The sequence below is a fragment of the Aulonocara stuartgranti genome (assembly GCF_965226115.1).
Source record: "Aulonocara stuartgranti genome assembly, chromosome: 13".
Lineage (NCBI taxonomy): Eukaryota > Metazoa > Chordata > Actinopteri > Cichliformes > Cichlidae > Aulonocara > Aulonocara stuartgranti.
In genome coordinates this window covers 11,140,367-11,156,328 of record NC_138949.1, presented here as the reverse complement: position 1 = coordinate 11,156,328, position 15,962 = coordinate 11,140,367, and the positions used below count along the sequence as shown (strand labels likewise).

The 15,962-nt window shown below is 42.3% G+C and overlaps 1 protein-coding gene across 4 annotated transcripts in view; it reads left to right on the top strand.

The window, feature by feature from the left end:
• The window catches only part of LOC309720373 (phosphofurin acidic cluster sorting protein 2), a 52,462-nt gene that overhangs the window by 22,942 nt on the left and 13,558 nt on the right, over positions 1 to 15,962 (top strand). For all 4 annotated transcript variants that reach the window (XM_082557235.1, XM_082557236.1, XM_082557234.1 and 1 more), the window contains exons 3-9: positions 8,727 to 8,816; positions 9,528 to 9,653; positions 11,300 to 11,462; positions 12,733 to 12,824; positions 13,003 to 13,083; positions 13,423 to 13,482; positions 14,907 to 15,058. In XM_082557235.1, the coding sequence (XP_082413361.1) occupies positions 8,727 to 8,816; positions 9,528 to 9,653; positions 11,300 to 11,462; positions 12,733 to 12,824; positions 13,003 to 13,083; positions 13,423 to 13,482; positions 14,907 to 15,058 (764 nt within the window). The remainder of the gene's footprint in view (positions 1 to 8,726; positions 8,817 to 9,527; positions 9,654 to 11,299; positions 11,463 to 12,732; positions 12,825 to 13,002; positions 13,084 to 13,422; positions 13,483 to 14,906; positions 15,059 to 15,962) is intronic.

The window sequence follows — 15,962 nt, the reverse complement described above, 5'->3', positions numbered from 1 at the left end:
CCCCCTTCCTTCCGCTTAGCGTACAGCCTCAGGGTGCTGGACTTGGGGTGAAACCCTCCATGCATGGTAAGGAGCTTTCTTGTCTTTATGTCAGTGGCTTCTATCTCCTCCTTTGGCCAGCCTATTACCCCAGCAGGGTACCTGATCACGGGCAGGGCGTACGTGTTGATGGCCCGGATCTTGTTCTTACCATTCAGCTGACTCCTCAGGACTTGCCTGACCCTCTGCAGGTACTTGGTGGTTGCAGCTTTTCTAGCGGCCTCTTCATGGTTCCCATTCGCCTGCGGGATCCCCAAGTACTTGTAACTGTCCTCTATGTCTGCAATGTTGCCTTCTGGTAGTTCAATCCCCTCAGTTCTGACTACCTTCCCTCTCTTTGTTACCATCCGACTACACTTCTCCAGTCCGAACGACATTCCAATGTCATTGCTGTATAGCCTGGTAGTGTGGATCAGTGAATCGATGTCTCGTTCACTCTTGGCATACAGCTTGATGTCATCCATGTACAGGAGGTGGCTGACAACTGCTCCGTTCCGTAGTCGGTATCCGTAGCCAGTCTTGTTAATGATCTCACTGAGGGGGTTCAGGCCTATGCAGAACAGCAGTGGGGACAGAGCATCTCCTTGGTAGATCCCGCACTTGATGGTGACTTGTGCTATGGCCTCTAGTGTTGTACGCCACATCCCCATTGAGTTCCTGATGAAGGCTCTTAGGGTCCCATTGATCTTGTACAATTCTAGGCATTCCAGTATCCAGCTGTGGGGCATTGAGTCATAGGCCTTCTTGTAATCAATCCAGGCAGTGCACAGGTTGGTCAGTCTGGTCTTGCAGTCTCGGCTGATTGTTCTGTCTACCAGTAGCTGGTGTTTTGCGCCTCTGGTATTCTTGCCAATTCCTTTCTGTGTCCCGCTCATGTATTGACCCATGTGCCTGTTCGTCTTAGCCGATATGATGCCTGACAGGAGCTTCCATGTAGTACTGAGGCAGGTTATTGGTCGGTAGTTGGAGGGGACCGGTCCCTTCTTGGGGTCCTTGGGGATCAGGACCGTCCGGCCTTCGGTTAGCCATTCCGGGTGTCTCTCGTTAACTAGCAGCTGGTTCATTTGTGCTGCCAGACGCTCGTGGAGTGCAGTCAGCTTCTTCAGCCAGTAGGCGTGAACCATGTCGGGCCCTGGTGCTGTCCAACTCTTCATACTGGAGACCCTTTCTTGGATATCTGCCACTGTGATGGTTACTGGACCCTGTTCAGGGAGGTCGCTGTGGTCTGCCCTCAGATCCACTAGCCACTGAGCATTGCCGTTATGGGTTGCATCCTTCTCCCATATGCTCTTCCAGTATTGCTCCGTCTCCAGCCTTGGTGGTGCTGTTCTCTTATTGTTCCCTTGCCACTGAGAGTACACCTTTGCTGGTTCTGTGGAGAACAGCTGGTTTATTCTCCTGCCTTCTATCTCTCTGGTGTACCTCCTCAAGCGGCTGGCCAAGGCTGTGAGTCTTTGCTTGGCAGTTTCCAAGGCCTCAGGTATGGACAGCTTGCTGTATTTCTTAGGCACCTTATTTGTCGCACCTTTCTGCAACTCTGTTAGTTGGCTAACCTCCCTCCGTGCTACTTTGATCTTGCCCTCTAGCCTCCTTCTCCATGGAGGGTACTGCCCCTTGTGGCTGTTCAACTTGTAGCCAAGCATCTCACTGATCACTGCTGCCGTATTGTAGATCAGCTTGTTAGTGTCGGTAATCGTGGTTGTAGGTATTGCCCGTAGTGCTGCATTAACATCATCTAGCAGACCTTCTGAGGGTACTTCACGTAATCTTGGTAACCGGCTACGGGGGATCCAGGTTTCAAGCTTGGCCATGATCCTATTTTTCAGGTCAGTTCCTCTCGCACTCAACGATCCTTCTCCTATCACACTTGGGGCTATGTACCCAATCTCGGGTGGGGGTGATGATATCTCCCCCCTGACCTGGCGTCCTGACTCCTCCTTGCCGTAGCATTTGTGTTGTACCTCGTCAATCTCTAGCTGTGAGAGCAGTCCCTTCTTTCGAATGTTGGAACACTGAGCTACTAGTTGTTTCGCCGTCATTGTGGATGTTGGGTATCGAAGAATCCATAGGTCCCTCATCCTATTCATGTAGCCCCTTCCGCCGGGGTTACTTGCGTAGTAGCATTCCAACAACGCCCTGTTTTCGTCCCTTGCCCACCGATGCCTTCTTGTTCCAGTAGCCCACTTTTCGTCAGGGTGCCCTGGTTCCTCAACACCTGACGCGGACCTTGTTGATCCGGGCGACGTCCGAGCCGGCATGCCTTCATATTTATCTGTCTCGCTCATGTCTGCGGTAGGCTTGCTTAGCATAGGGGGTCTAGCCTTAGGACCCTTACTGGATACAGTTTTTAACTCAAAAGTACAGTTTTTAAATTTAACCCCAACCCTTGTGCGTGTTTTTTATTTTGACAGCGAATGCGCACCTGCGGACCACTTATGTGCAGCCCTGGTTATTTAGCTCGTCATATTGCAGCCACAGAAATTCTTTTGTCCATGAAACCATAAAGCTGCACTTTCTTTTTGCCTTATAGTCTGATTTGTCATAACTTCTCCGTTTTGTGGTAAGCTTTTCTTTGGCTGTCACTTCTTCACCCTGACCTGTCTTATTTGGCTCAGCAGAACTGAAATGCTTTTACACACGCACTCACATAAGCTCAGCGATTCTCTGCGCAATCAACCTCTCACATGTTTAAGCTTGCTGCGGGAGATTTCACTTGTCATGTTTGCATAGTAAGCTAACGATTAATAAGACGATGTCAGAGGAATTGGTGCGCAAATTATCATCACTCACAGATCAGTGCTGTCGCTCTCTATACACAGTTCGCGCGATTGCAAAGTGAAAGCAAAAAAACAAGCGCAAATTCAAACGCGACTTCAATATGTCACATATTGACAGTGGCTCACCGATGCCAATGACATAATTACCCAGCTACATTTCTGAAAGAATGCAAAAGCATTGACATATATTTTTCCTACAATAGCCCGACGGGCAGGGAAGAGATAGATTTTGGTAGCCCGACTGAAAAAATCGTCGGGCTAGCGATATTGCAAGCCCTGTATCTGATTGAGGAATCACTCATCTTTGGAAAAGAGAGTTTATTACAGAGAAATGTCTCTTTCCAAAATAAAAGCTATACTATCCGCTTCTTCTGGGCTATATTCTCAGCAGCATAAGGAGAATCATGTGCTAACAGCTGTCTAAATGACTCGGCTAAAGTTAGTATCATGCTTGCTTTTTTTTGTCTGCTTCCACTTGTCTTTGCACTAGGATGATGTCGGCGTAAGTGTGCAGTCATATTCGTTGTGTTCCCACTAGTGCATTCAGGTTAATCTCGTTGAAATGACCTTAACGCCACAACACGGCAAATCTCCGTTAACGAGCTACCGCCGATCGCCCCGTGCATGGGGCTAGACGGCCAACACGTTAACAAGCTAACTGCGCTAACACACTAGTTCACACCAATGTAATTGAGCATTGCATGGCACATCCAACATACTGTTTTACTTTAGTCCATGACTCGCTTACCTTCAGGGTCATACGTCACATGAAAACCAAAATAATTCCAAACGCCAGATCTGAATGAGGGTCAATTTGCCTGTTGCAAGGAGAGCTTAACTTCTGTCTCGCTAGCTTGCCCTGCGCTCTTCCTTCTGACTATGCTGTCTGTGTTGAGCGCTCAGTGGATCTGCGCTGGACAGTGCAGCCTAGGCGGAGTAGTCGAACACAGATTCACTGAGCGCTCCACACAGACAGCATCGTCAGAAGGAAAATTGATAAAATAAATTACAAATGTTGTATTGTTCGATACATATGCGTACCGAACCGAAAGCACTGTATCGAACGGTTCAATATCGATACGAATATCGTTGCACCCCTAATATATATATATATATATATATATATATATAAAAGACACTTTATTTAAAAAAAAAATCCACTCTTCGTTATTTGACCTTTTTTTTTTTTTTTAAATCCCATTCTCAAAAGTACCCCCCCTTTTTTTTAATATATATGTATTTAATTGAAAATTTGTCTATGTAGTACTGGACTGGACAATTCTGTTCTAGAAGGAACAAATCATCCTCTCTTTACTGTCATCCTGAAGGAGAAAGAAAGCAACCACATGTGGCTTGATCCATGAGCTACACCGTCTCCAGAGCGTGAAATCTCTCCATTTCTGCTGAGCCGCCCAGAGGACAGCAGAGCGAAGCTCTGTTCACAATGGCTCTGGAACTGGAGCATTAAATGCAATTTCTAGCAGGTTTGGTTAGAGAGAACAGAGACATTGAGGGTATAAAAGAGACAGTCGGGGAGGATGACAGAGGAAAGGAACGGCTTTGTTTTCAGTCAGTAAATGACAAAGCTTCATTACTGCATGTCATCGGGTTGTCTCTGCAGCATGGTCCGTGGCCTTCTCTATTCTTTCTCTGGGCCTCATTAGGTTAAGTGGTCTGCATGCACGCACAGAGCTCATGTAAAGACATTTGGATCGTCTGCTTAAACTGAAGCAGAAAGAATGATGACGTTGCATTTTAGTCTGCAAAAAGTTGTTTTTGTTTTTTTTTCTGGCTCTTTTCAAGTAGCTACGTGTAATACATATTTTTCCATATGTTGCTTCTACGTATGTACTCCATGATCCCAAATTTTTTCCTGTCTTTTGTGTACAATTGACTGAGGCTGTGGGCAGGCCTCAGTGTCATCTGGATTATGATAGGAGAACATCATTCAATTCTCATTTTAGTGCAAGTTGTTGTCCAAAGCACTTCCATTTGCAGTATACTTAGATATGATCCAGTTATGTGTTTGTGCATGTTTGACTTACACTGTGTTGGGTAAAGGCAGAAGCCTCAAAACCTTTAAAATCTATTTAATACAATTTCACATTGAGCTCTCATCCCTACCCTTAATCCTTCTCATTACTGCAACAAAAAAAGGGATGGGGGTCCAATTAAGGGAATTGAAAATGTCTAAAAAGGAAACCTTGAGACTGTATAGTTGAACTTGTTTTCACAGGCTTGTAAAGCTTGGGAGAAGGTCTGTAACATAGCCCATCTGGCCCCAGAAAGACAGTCAAAGTGTGCAGCAGGGGAGCGAGGATGAGAGAAAGGGAGGGCCAAAGGACATTCAGTACAAGCTTTCCTTGCCAAGGCTCTGTATTGTTAATGCATGTCATGCAGTTTCAGAGTGTTCTGCTTTTGTGCCTTGATTCATTGTACTAGCCAGTAAGCATGAGGGTGCATATAAGGCCTCTTTATAGAGCTCAAGTTAGTGACAAGGTCAGACTTGGACAGAGATTTGACCTTAATGTTTTATATAAATATATCCATACTTAACAAAAGCTGCAGGTACTGTCGAGGCACTGGCAGCACGTTCCTCTCTGGAGCATATCGTGCCATTAGGTTAGATAGAAAAAGAAATGAATGATTGTTAAGAGTCAGCAACGGTTAACATCCTTAAACCCTCAGTCCTTTAAAGTTTTGTGTCTCACCTTCTGCTTTTTAAATGCACATTGTTCTCTATCGCCTTTTGTGAGTTAAGCTAGAACATTGCATTGTGTTCTTGCTGCATTGAGTTTTAAAGACATAGAAGTACTTAAACCAGTTCTGGATGTGGACACAGTGGAGTGCTTAACAATTATTTTATGAAGCTAAAAAAAGAAAAAGAGTTCTTGTACCCCGGGGCAATGTCATATTAAATATGTTAAACACTTACATAAGTGATTTTCCTACTGCCATCCCACATTGTGTCATAGAAAAATAGTTTATTACCCTTTATTTTCACATGATTGCTCAGTACTAGAAACATAGCAAAAGGCTTTAAGTGTGTATAATGCAATATATGTGTGTATGCATGTGTGTGTTGTGGTGATACATATCTGCACCATTATATTGCTAAAACTTTAAAACGATGAACGAACAGTCCGATCATCTAATTACTCTTTTTTTTCCTGGGTTGCCAGGGAAACAGTCAAAGTAGGTTCTTTGTAGAAACCTAGTTACTGCTGCTTGTACTAAAACCTTGGTACTTTCTCACTACTAACAGGTTGTGACTATGTGAGAGGATGTTTCCATAGTTCATCTGTTAAACTGTGAGTTTTAGGCTCAGCTCTATCTTCGCTGTTACAGCACCTGCAGATTCCTCTGTCAGTCTCTTACTCTATTCTTTCCCACTTGTGAACAAAACTCGTGAATTACTTTTACTACTTGACTTGAGGCAACTACTCTTTCCCAACATATGGCAGGCATTCCACCCTTTTGTAACTAAGGGCAGTGGTATCAGATCCGGAGGTGCTAATTGTCATTTCACCTGCTTTACAATCAGCTGCAAACTACTTCAGCGTCTACAGTGCCTATAAGTTTTATGCTTAAAAGCTGCAAATAGAATCTGTGACAAAGCTAGGTCTGGTTTAGCTTAATTTGTACAATTTGCCAAAGAATGTCTTGAAAAGGAAGCCACTTAATCACAAGGACATACAGACAGATCCACGCATTATCACTTAGAACAAGATTTTACAAGCCATCTCATCTGAAGTATATTGCAGTGTAAAGTGACCCCTCTGGTGTCTTGTGATGATTCCTCAGCACACATTCAACTATTTTATTTGGTATCTGTTACATGATTTGGCAGCTCTTGCAACAGTCAGATCCAATGTCGTACCCACTGCGTGGGACTATTCCATGAGTTTCTCTCCTGGGTATTAAGAGAGACACTGGATATCCTCACTACTCCATACTGCTCACCAAGTCTTATTTAATTCTATCATCAGATAGAGCACATACCTGAACTAAGCTTTGAGTGTTCATGACATTTTTGTAGCTGTCAATGGGATGACACAGCACTGCTACTCTGGCAAAACATCAGGAGCCAAAGGCTTGACATGCTATTTATTTCCTCATAATCACACTTTAGTTCCCAATTTTAAGTTTATAAGAGGGAGAAAAAGACGCTTAGTTGTGGAAATCTGTAATTTGGCAAGAAACACGAGAGGCTTTAATCCAAGGCATATCACAGAAATCTAAGGAACTGCTGAGGGCTGAGACAGGTCATCTGAGGACACGCTGTGTGTTGCTGTCTTTACAGTTACACTTAGGGAAGAGGCGGCGTTCAGCCTGTGCCATTTAAATCCCCCGAGAATGTTAGGTCACCATATCATTGTGCCAGAACCCAGTACTAGCTTAGGTGATGAGACTTTCTCAACCGGCTTAACAGACAATTCTCTACAAGAATAGAAAGCATTAGGTAATGAAGCTAATTTTGGTTTTGAGTAGTAGCTTGAATATCAGTGGAAGTAAAAAGTGTAATACAATAGCTGTGTGAATGTATTTATACTAATAACTTTCTTAGTGTTATGCTTTGATTAGAGAGTTACTGTTTTAAATATATTAGCACAAGCTATTTAACTTATCCTAGTAGAAGCAAAGGAGTTGAGGACTGTTTGTACTAGGCTACCACAAGGCGCGAATCTGCATAAATGTGTGAATGTGAAGGAGGCTGGTACTAAAATAGGGTATGCACACTCACTCCCTGTTGTCTGCATTGATAACCGGTTAAGAAAAAACACAAAATATGTGATTTGTTGGGATTTTTTTTTGTTTTTTTACTTCATTGATTTTTGTGTCAAGGATTTTTAGTCAATTTATCAACCAAGTAGCATCTAATGATTTCATGTATGTGATTCTTTTCTTTTTTTTAACTGTTATTTGTTTGCCCTGATGAAAAGCAAACAAGCGCTTTCAGCCTTGGTATTGGATATCTGCCAGTACCAAGTACCTGTCCAATACCGGTGTTAAAATAAAACACTGTGGTCCTTCACCTAATTTATTTGCAGAAGTCTCATTTCGGTTCATTGCGCCATTTATGGTCTTACTAGTTCCAATTCTGTATCCTCGCAGTTTCACTGTGGGTGCACGACTTCACATGTGCATTACTTATGTAGTGTAGCTGTAAAGCAACAGTCAAGTTGAGGACATGTCATGTTACAGAAAAAACAAAGCCTTCCAAACAAGTTAAACACTGACAGCAAAACAGACAGAAAAGACGTCGTCGTCATCAACAGAGCTTTTATCAACTCACATAACTGCTGTTGATCATAAACTATGCAAACAAATAAAGAAAAGCTGTTGCCTCCTACATGCTGTTAGCTCTCCTGCTAGGAACTTGTGCGCTGCTTCTAATGTGTGGCTGCAAACAAAAAACAAATTGAATGGTTTTGATCAGTCTGTTGTCAGCATTACCTGATATATATTTTTTGAGCCGGGATTGGACCACTAGTCCTTCCCAGTGTCACATTGGAACATCCCGGTCGTGATCGTCTCACCGGCCACGACTGTAACTCTAGCTGTGGTTTTAAGCAATGAAGAAGGGCTGCGAGGCAAAGCCCCCAGCACATGTCCACAGGAAAGCAGTGTTTAAATAGCTGTGCCGAACACTGACCAGGTGTTTCAAATTTCCACCAATTTCTCTCAGCTCCGGAAAGGATCCCCCGCAACACAGAACAGACAGTCGCGCCGCAAGAGGGCTTGGGAGTGTAACAGTTCCCAGTTTCAACAGCAAACACTGTCATTTTTATTTTTAGAACAGGCTTATGGTGTTTTCAAGTAAGAGTAAGTCACTCCTGGAAGTCCCTGGGTGTGATGAGTTTTTGTCTAGCATTTTTGTGACATTTTGCTTTGCTTTGTCTCCTACAGGGTTCTAAGCGTCTTCTGAGATCAAACGAGTATGTCCTCCCACCCAGTGGACTGATGGAGACAGATCTGGAGCTCACATTCTCACTGCAGGCAAGCGCTCTGACATTATACTGTGAATTCTCACACAAATATGGCGGTTACTTGAGGAGCAAGAGCGTGTGGAATCTGTTGTCTACCCCATTTATAGATCGAAGTTCTGCAGCATCTCCTGTGTTGTTCTCATTGACATTTTTAAGGCATTTGTAGACTGCAATAGTAGAATGCAGTTTACAGAGGTGAAAAAATTAAGTGAACGAGTTTTATAAAGTTGTATAAAAAATAAAAATGCACAAGTTCAGAAGAGTAAGAACTGGGTGAAATTACAGTGATGTTGAGTGAAGGCTTGATGCTGGTAAGATGGAGATGACATGTAAAGATCTGGGACAGTGTGACTTCCGAGGGAGGCAAGTACATCCTAAAAGGTTGAGAAAAAAGTGACGCATTTTTCTCATAAATGCATTTATGGGCTCTAGTTGTGAAAATTTAAATTCTTCAATGGCAGTCCAAGGAGCACAGTGGTTGGTAAAATACCAGATGTATCTGATGACTAATAATATGCCTGTTGCCACAGTATATACTGCGTTTGATGGCAGTTATCTGTGGGGCATCTAAACATTTGTCAGATCAGGATAAAATACTGCCTGGAAGTAAAAACAGTCAGAACTGTTTTATTTTATAAGTATGCAGCAAAAGCTCTTACGTTTTACAGGACATAATGAATTTATTATTTTGCTTGTCTTACTTGATTTGTCTTATTTTCAGTACCCCCATTTTCTGAAGCGGGATGCCAATAGGCTGCAGATTATGCTGCAGAGGAGGAAACGTTACAAGAACCGAACCATCCTGGGCTACAAGACTTTGGCTGTGGGAGTTATCAATATGGCAGAGGTACTGCACAGTGCCTTAACTAAGGCAGCTATTTCACTCACTTACTTTTGTTTCATTGTAAGCTGTTCTTGAGGAACATTTCATTTTGCTTGGAGCCTGCGATGGCATTCTTCTTTCACAGTGATTGACATGGCTATTTGCTTCTGTTTATCATGTCTTGGTTGCCAGAGAGAGAGGCCCTCCTGTGATGCACGTTTTTTTTTTTCTCAGATGACTCAGTCATCACACATATTGCCGTATGAGATTATGAACCATCTGGATCTGCCTTCATATGCACTTGTATAAAAACAGTGCAGTCAGGCATGCTGTGCAGAAACACCTGAGTGAGAGCTGGATGTTTGTTTGAAGTGGAATTTTTTTTTTTGTCTTGATTGCAGTCCTTTAATGTGAGTACAGTGCTCAGCTGGATCCTGCACGTATCTTCGGCCATCAAACTGCTATATTTGACTTTCAAAACGGCCGTATTTGTTTTTCTGTTATCAGTGTTGATATCAGACGTTGAAACTTTGCTGCAGTCGTTCCACTGTATTCACTCTCTGCAAACAAGCAAAGATCACTGATCAATAACTGTCATCCCCTCAAAACTGTACAAAGCCGAGTGTGCTCCATGGTTGGGGTGTTTGTTTTGTTTTGGTTTGTTTTGTTTTTTTTGGTGGTGGTGGTGGTGGGGGGCGTCTTCAAGACTGCCATTAGGTTTAGACATAATTATTGAGTTCTACATTTATCTGTAGAAAGAAAAAGGTGACAGTTCTCATTACAGCTCCTGATGTGCCTCTCCAAAGTTATTTTCCAGCAGGAGCCCCAGGACGGCAATTGATGGACAGACTAATGCATTATTGTATTTTAAAATACCACTCAGCTGTTGTGCTGTTGGTGCTTGCTGCAATGAAGCAACTCCCAGACCTCTATGAATAAAGCTAGATAGGCCATTATTGGATGCTGTTGGGTAATTGCGTTGTCATCTGCTGTGGCGTAAACCCTCTTGTGCCCTCATTCTGAAACTATCGAAGCATTGTGTAGGAGGAAGTCGCTTATTGGACTTTGAATGGAACATTCAAAGTGCACCCCTGTCAGCGTTTGAGCAAAATGAGCCCACTCTCTGTACAGCAATTCATCAAGTGAAATATTGAAAGCACCCCACAGATGGAGCTCGGAACGAAAGCTCATTCCTTCTCATCTGATTCAAAACAGTTTATGTAAACTGTGTTATTCTGTTTGTCTGGGTGATATGCACAAATTGGCTTGGCTCCTCTAGACATTCAGTTTTTGTGCTAATGAAGATTTATTTAGAGGTAGCATAGCTGTCTGCTTGTAGTCAGTTGGTGTAAAGCAGTGTGGCAGAAGCCATTTTGATCTCTGTGGGATCGTTATCTGCTCTGTAAAGAGACAAATTCTTCCATCCTGATTGTCTGCTGCGAAAAATGTTTGTATTTTCAATATTTGATCCCTCCTGCTCCAGCGTATGCATAGCAAGTATCGAAGTCATGAAGTCTCAGCAAAAACGTTAAAAAAAGAAAGGTATAAGGAACTTTTCAGTGAGGGACAAAAAAGGACTAAAGTGGGGGTTTTTATACCTCAATTTTCAGCCTGTCATTTGAATGGATTCTAAAAAATTATTCCTGGCCTCAATGTTGAACTATGTCCAGGTGATGCAACACCCAACAGACGGAGGACAGATTCTGGGTCTCCATAGCAACGTAAAGGAGGCGCCAGTGCGTGTGGCGGAGATCAGCGTGTACTCTCTTTCCAGCCAGCCCATCGACCACGAGGATGGTAGCGGCCAGGCTGGCCGCAAGACCAAAACCTCAGGTGGGCACAGCAATCTCTCACCTGCCTGTGTTGGGTCTGTTAGACAGGCCTGCACCCATGCTGCCCAGCCAAGTTCTGCTTGTAATTTTAGCCAGCTCACCCTACTCAGGCCTCTTTCTTCCCTCCTTCCACATGGCTCCTATTTCCCAACTGAGGACAGAATAAACTCTATTAATCCCAGGCTGTGCTGTGGCCAAGGATATGTTATTCTCTTTAGCTATGGTTGTAATGTTGATTTGAGAGTTGAACAGATGTAGGGCCTATTACCTTACACAACTCTAATTCTGGACTGAGGAGAAATACTGGGCCCTATTCGGACTCCGTGCTTTTATCCCGCTGTGCTGATCCGTCGCTGTTCTGGATGTTATTAGGGAGGCCGCTCTAACATAACAGATGAGCTCATGCACCAAGTATTAAACTGGTGTCACTCTGAGGGAAGAAAAGATGTTTGCCTTTCTCTCCTCTGCAGTGATCTTTAATAGCATCCATCCCACCTAGGAACGCAGAACAGGATGTTTGACGGGCAAAAGGAAGTCTGCATTAACATTTACCAAAAAAATAAAAAGTAAAGATATTCCATCACCTGATTTGCCCTCAGCTGTCAAACTAACAAACTGCCTCTTTAAAATGATGTCCAGTTCAGATGACACAGAATTTATTAACCATTAGACCTGAAAACTAAACAAAAAGAGCTTTTCCGTGCATTTTTGTATTCTCATATATTTTGCCCATTATTCTTGTCCTGTAGCCGAAACAGTCTACTGTTAACAAACAGAAGAACATTAGGCAGAAAACTGAAAAACCTTCCCCGCACAAAATGTAAAACTGCCTTTGGCCTCACCCTGATATGTGTGAAAAATGGACTAAACATTTAATAACAGCCTGATTTACATCTTATTAGCATTATGCAGTTTGGTATGTGTAAGACATTATGCTTTGCACTGGCAGGGTAAGAAGAATATTTAGTGAAGAAAACCATGTTAAACATTAAGTTTAGGAGGTTTCACTTAATAAATTCCTGACCAGAACAATTTTTAGAACCAGAACCATTGTTTTATTAGATATTGCAGTCATCTTGGATTATTGTTTCACACTTTGTATCTCTGTCTTTTGAACTTTTAGAAAAGATGTGTCTTTTCAAAACTTTAAATTTTAACCTTTTTGGTGTAATGCTGCTAATGTTAGCCTAGATATATTCCTCTAGACTTATACCTCAATGTGTTTGTTTGTGTGTGTGTGTGTGTGTGTGTGTGTGGTTGGCGTACCTCAGACCGCTCCCCAGATATGGATAACTATTCTGAGGACGATGACGACAGCTATTCGTCAGAGCAAGAAGCCAGTGATGACGCAGTTCACGGCCAGGTTCGTGCCAGAGAATGTTTAGATCCAGACAAATGTATAGTACATACACCAAGAAATAAAATCTCCCATATAAACAAAAGAAGTCTACATCAAATGTTATTCAGGAAGTAGAGAGGTTTTTTTTTCTTTGTTTATAAAAATATAAGAGAAATTGATTTTAATAATTTCTCTATTTCAGGATCTTTACGATGAGGACGACGAGGTCAGGAAGCCCAAGAAGGCCCGCAGGAAAATGATCCGAACCACTTCCATGACTAGGGTTAGTAGCTTTCTTTTCCACTGTATGCAGTTTTCCATGCTCAGCAGTCACTTTGTGAATAGCTTAAAACCTGTGTTTGCTTCTCTACAAGCTTTTAAGGGAAAGCACACACTGTGTTCCTTGTTCAGGCCATTAAGACAATGTGGACAGACGTGTAAATGAACCCAGTGAAGTGGCTAAAATGGCCTTTACATAGAACAGCTCTGAATATGTAATCCAGTGAACAGTTACCTGGAGTGGAGCTATCGTGCTTATTTAACTGTGACTTGGTATCCTTCTATTCTGTTAATCCTTCTCTCATAACTGCATGTGGGGTTTTTTTCTGTTTTTCTGTTGCAGCAACCTAACTTTAAGCAGAAATTTGTGGCCTTGCTGAAGAGGTTCAAGGTGACCGATGAGGTGAGTTGCAAAAAAAAAAGGTAATTGCATTTGTTTGAACTGACACCGCATAAGAACATGTTCAATGTCAAAGCAAATGAGGGATACAGCATCCTCCTCGCTGTGCCCCCAGGAATTTCTGTCCTTCTCTTATGAAATCTTCTGGAGGTCAGCTGTGAAACTTGCATTTAGTAAATTACCCTCGAGGCAGGACGGAATAATCTCAGTATTGACTGTCTAAGCAGCATTCTGTTACATCACTGCTAATGTGCTCCTGACTAGAGGGCAATCACCAGTAGAGAAATCACTGCCACAACAGGGTTACAAGCATCATTACGCTGCATTACATTTCTCCTCACAGATGCACATTTCCATTAGCAGCGATTTATATCTGGAATCCATTAACCATCTTATTTTTTACTACTTAATGCAATACAAAATGTATTATTTAGATTTGCGCTCTTGTTATGAATAAATGTCTCTCAGCATAATGCCTTGTAATCAGGTCATCAGCAGGACATTGACAAATTGTATGCAGCAACCCCTACATGTCCATTAGTGCATAATCTGTGTTAAGCCCTTTGGATGAAAATATTATCCTTGAACTGTAAGAAATCTATAGGGAAAACCTGGAACATGCCTTGTTTCTCATCTTTCTTCCTCCTTGTGTTGCAAGCAATCCAATAACTATATCAGCGAGCATGTTTCGAAAAATCCTATTCATAAAAACAAGTTATGTGGGTTTTCAGACTGAATGGGGATTCGTTTATATGTGATCAAGATCTAAAAAGTTCTGTCTGAGATATTTAACCTAGTGCTGCTTTCACCAGCATTTTTGCCAGTGTGTGTGTGTGGGGGGGGTTGTTGGATGGTTCTGAAAGCTCCAGGTGGCCCGATGATCTTTTAATCACGTTCCCTGTCGCTAATCTCCTTCTTGTGGCTGCGGCTCTATAAATACATAGCCGGGAGGAGGAGAGGGGACAGACTGTGTTTGTCTGCTCCCTGCCAGCTCCTGCACTTATGGAGTGGCATTAATCACCTGATTAGTCCACAAGCCTGGCTGTGTGTAGTTCCTATGATATACATCTCCACTGTGCAGCTGGTAGAGCAAGGCTCAGCATCTTAGCACTTCGCTAACGCTCACTTTTTATTAGCTCTTCTTTGAACTAAGGCAGGACTGTATATATATATATATATATATATATATATATATATATATATATATATATATATATATATATATATATATATATATATATTACATACAGATGTTTGTTTTACAGCTTTCACTATTCTCATTCATTCTTGAAGCTCCATTACTCCAGCTGTGAAAGTGATTAGTTTATGCACAGCACCCAGTAACACCCTGCCCTTATTTAATCCATGGCCATAATTACAAATCCTTGATTACAGGATACTGATGATGTGTCTATCCTGTGTGACAGGTCCTGGACTCTGACCCAGTAGACCAGACACAGGAGGTTGAGGAGGATCTGGACTTACTCTATGACAGTCTAGAGGTGTATAATCAGAGTGACAGTGGGCCAGAGATGGAGGACAATGAGAGTGTCCTGAGCACTCCTAAGCCCAAACTCAAGTATGTCTGTCTTTCATATTTTTTTTCCAGATAAAATGTTTATAGTTGAAAGTTTGTATGTGGTTATAGGGTGAACTGTTACATTTTAAAAATGTTAAATAATGATCGAAAAGTACGCATATACATTGTCGGGAAAAAGCACCCATTCATTTTTATACTGTGATTTGATCTTGAACTTATTCTTCACCTTTAGCAGCAGTAACCATGACAGATACTTTGTGTCTGTAGGTCAGACCAGCATTCTTCTTCTGCAACCTGTTTTCAGTTCAGTAATATATTTCTAGGATGAGTGACTCTCTCTAGGTCATTCCACGTAGTAGTAGTTTCAGTAGCTCTGAATGGGTCACTCTGAAAAGCAGATATTGTTTGAAGCTGTTCTGTTGTAGATTTACTGCAGTGTTTAGGGTCATTGTCCTGCTGCAGTGTCCTTTATGATGCCCAGTCATTGAGATCATCCCTATTTATGAACAGATATGTTCACCATCTCCAAGGATTTGGCTGGGAACATGAGAGTACTGCTCGCTCATGTGGTACTGACCTGCCACATCCTAAGTCATATGCTGCTTTAGTATTTATGCTGTATAAAATAAGCCTTTAAGCTACATCCAAGACCATAAACTCATAAGGGAAGTGCTTGAGTTCAGAAATAAAGTGAGAAGTAGCATTGTTTCCCATTTGACTTGTATGCAATTGGATGCCTTTTGGTAACCGGAGAAGTTGCCCTCTGCAGGCTGTAATGAAGAACAAAGGGGTGAGGCTTGAACTGTGAACTGGAAGCTACATCAATTTAATAGTCGATGTTTACAGGGACGGTTTGACATCAACAGATTGACAATTTATATGTTATTGATTTATAAATATGCTTTGGGCTTTCGGACTATTGACTGCACGTAGCTTTGAAGGT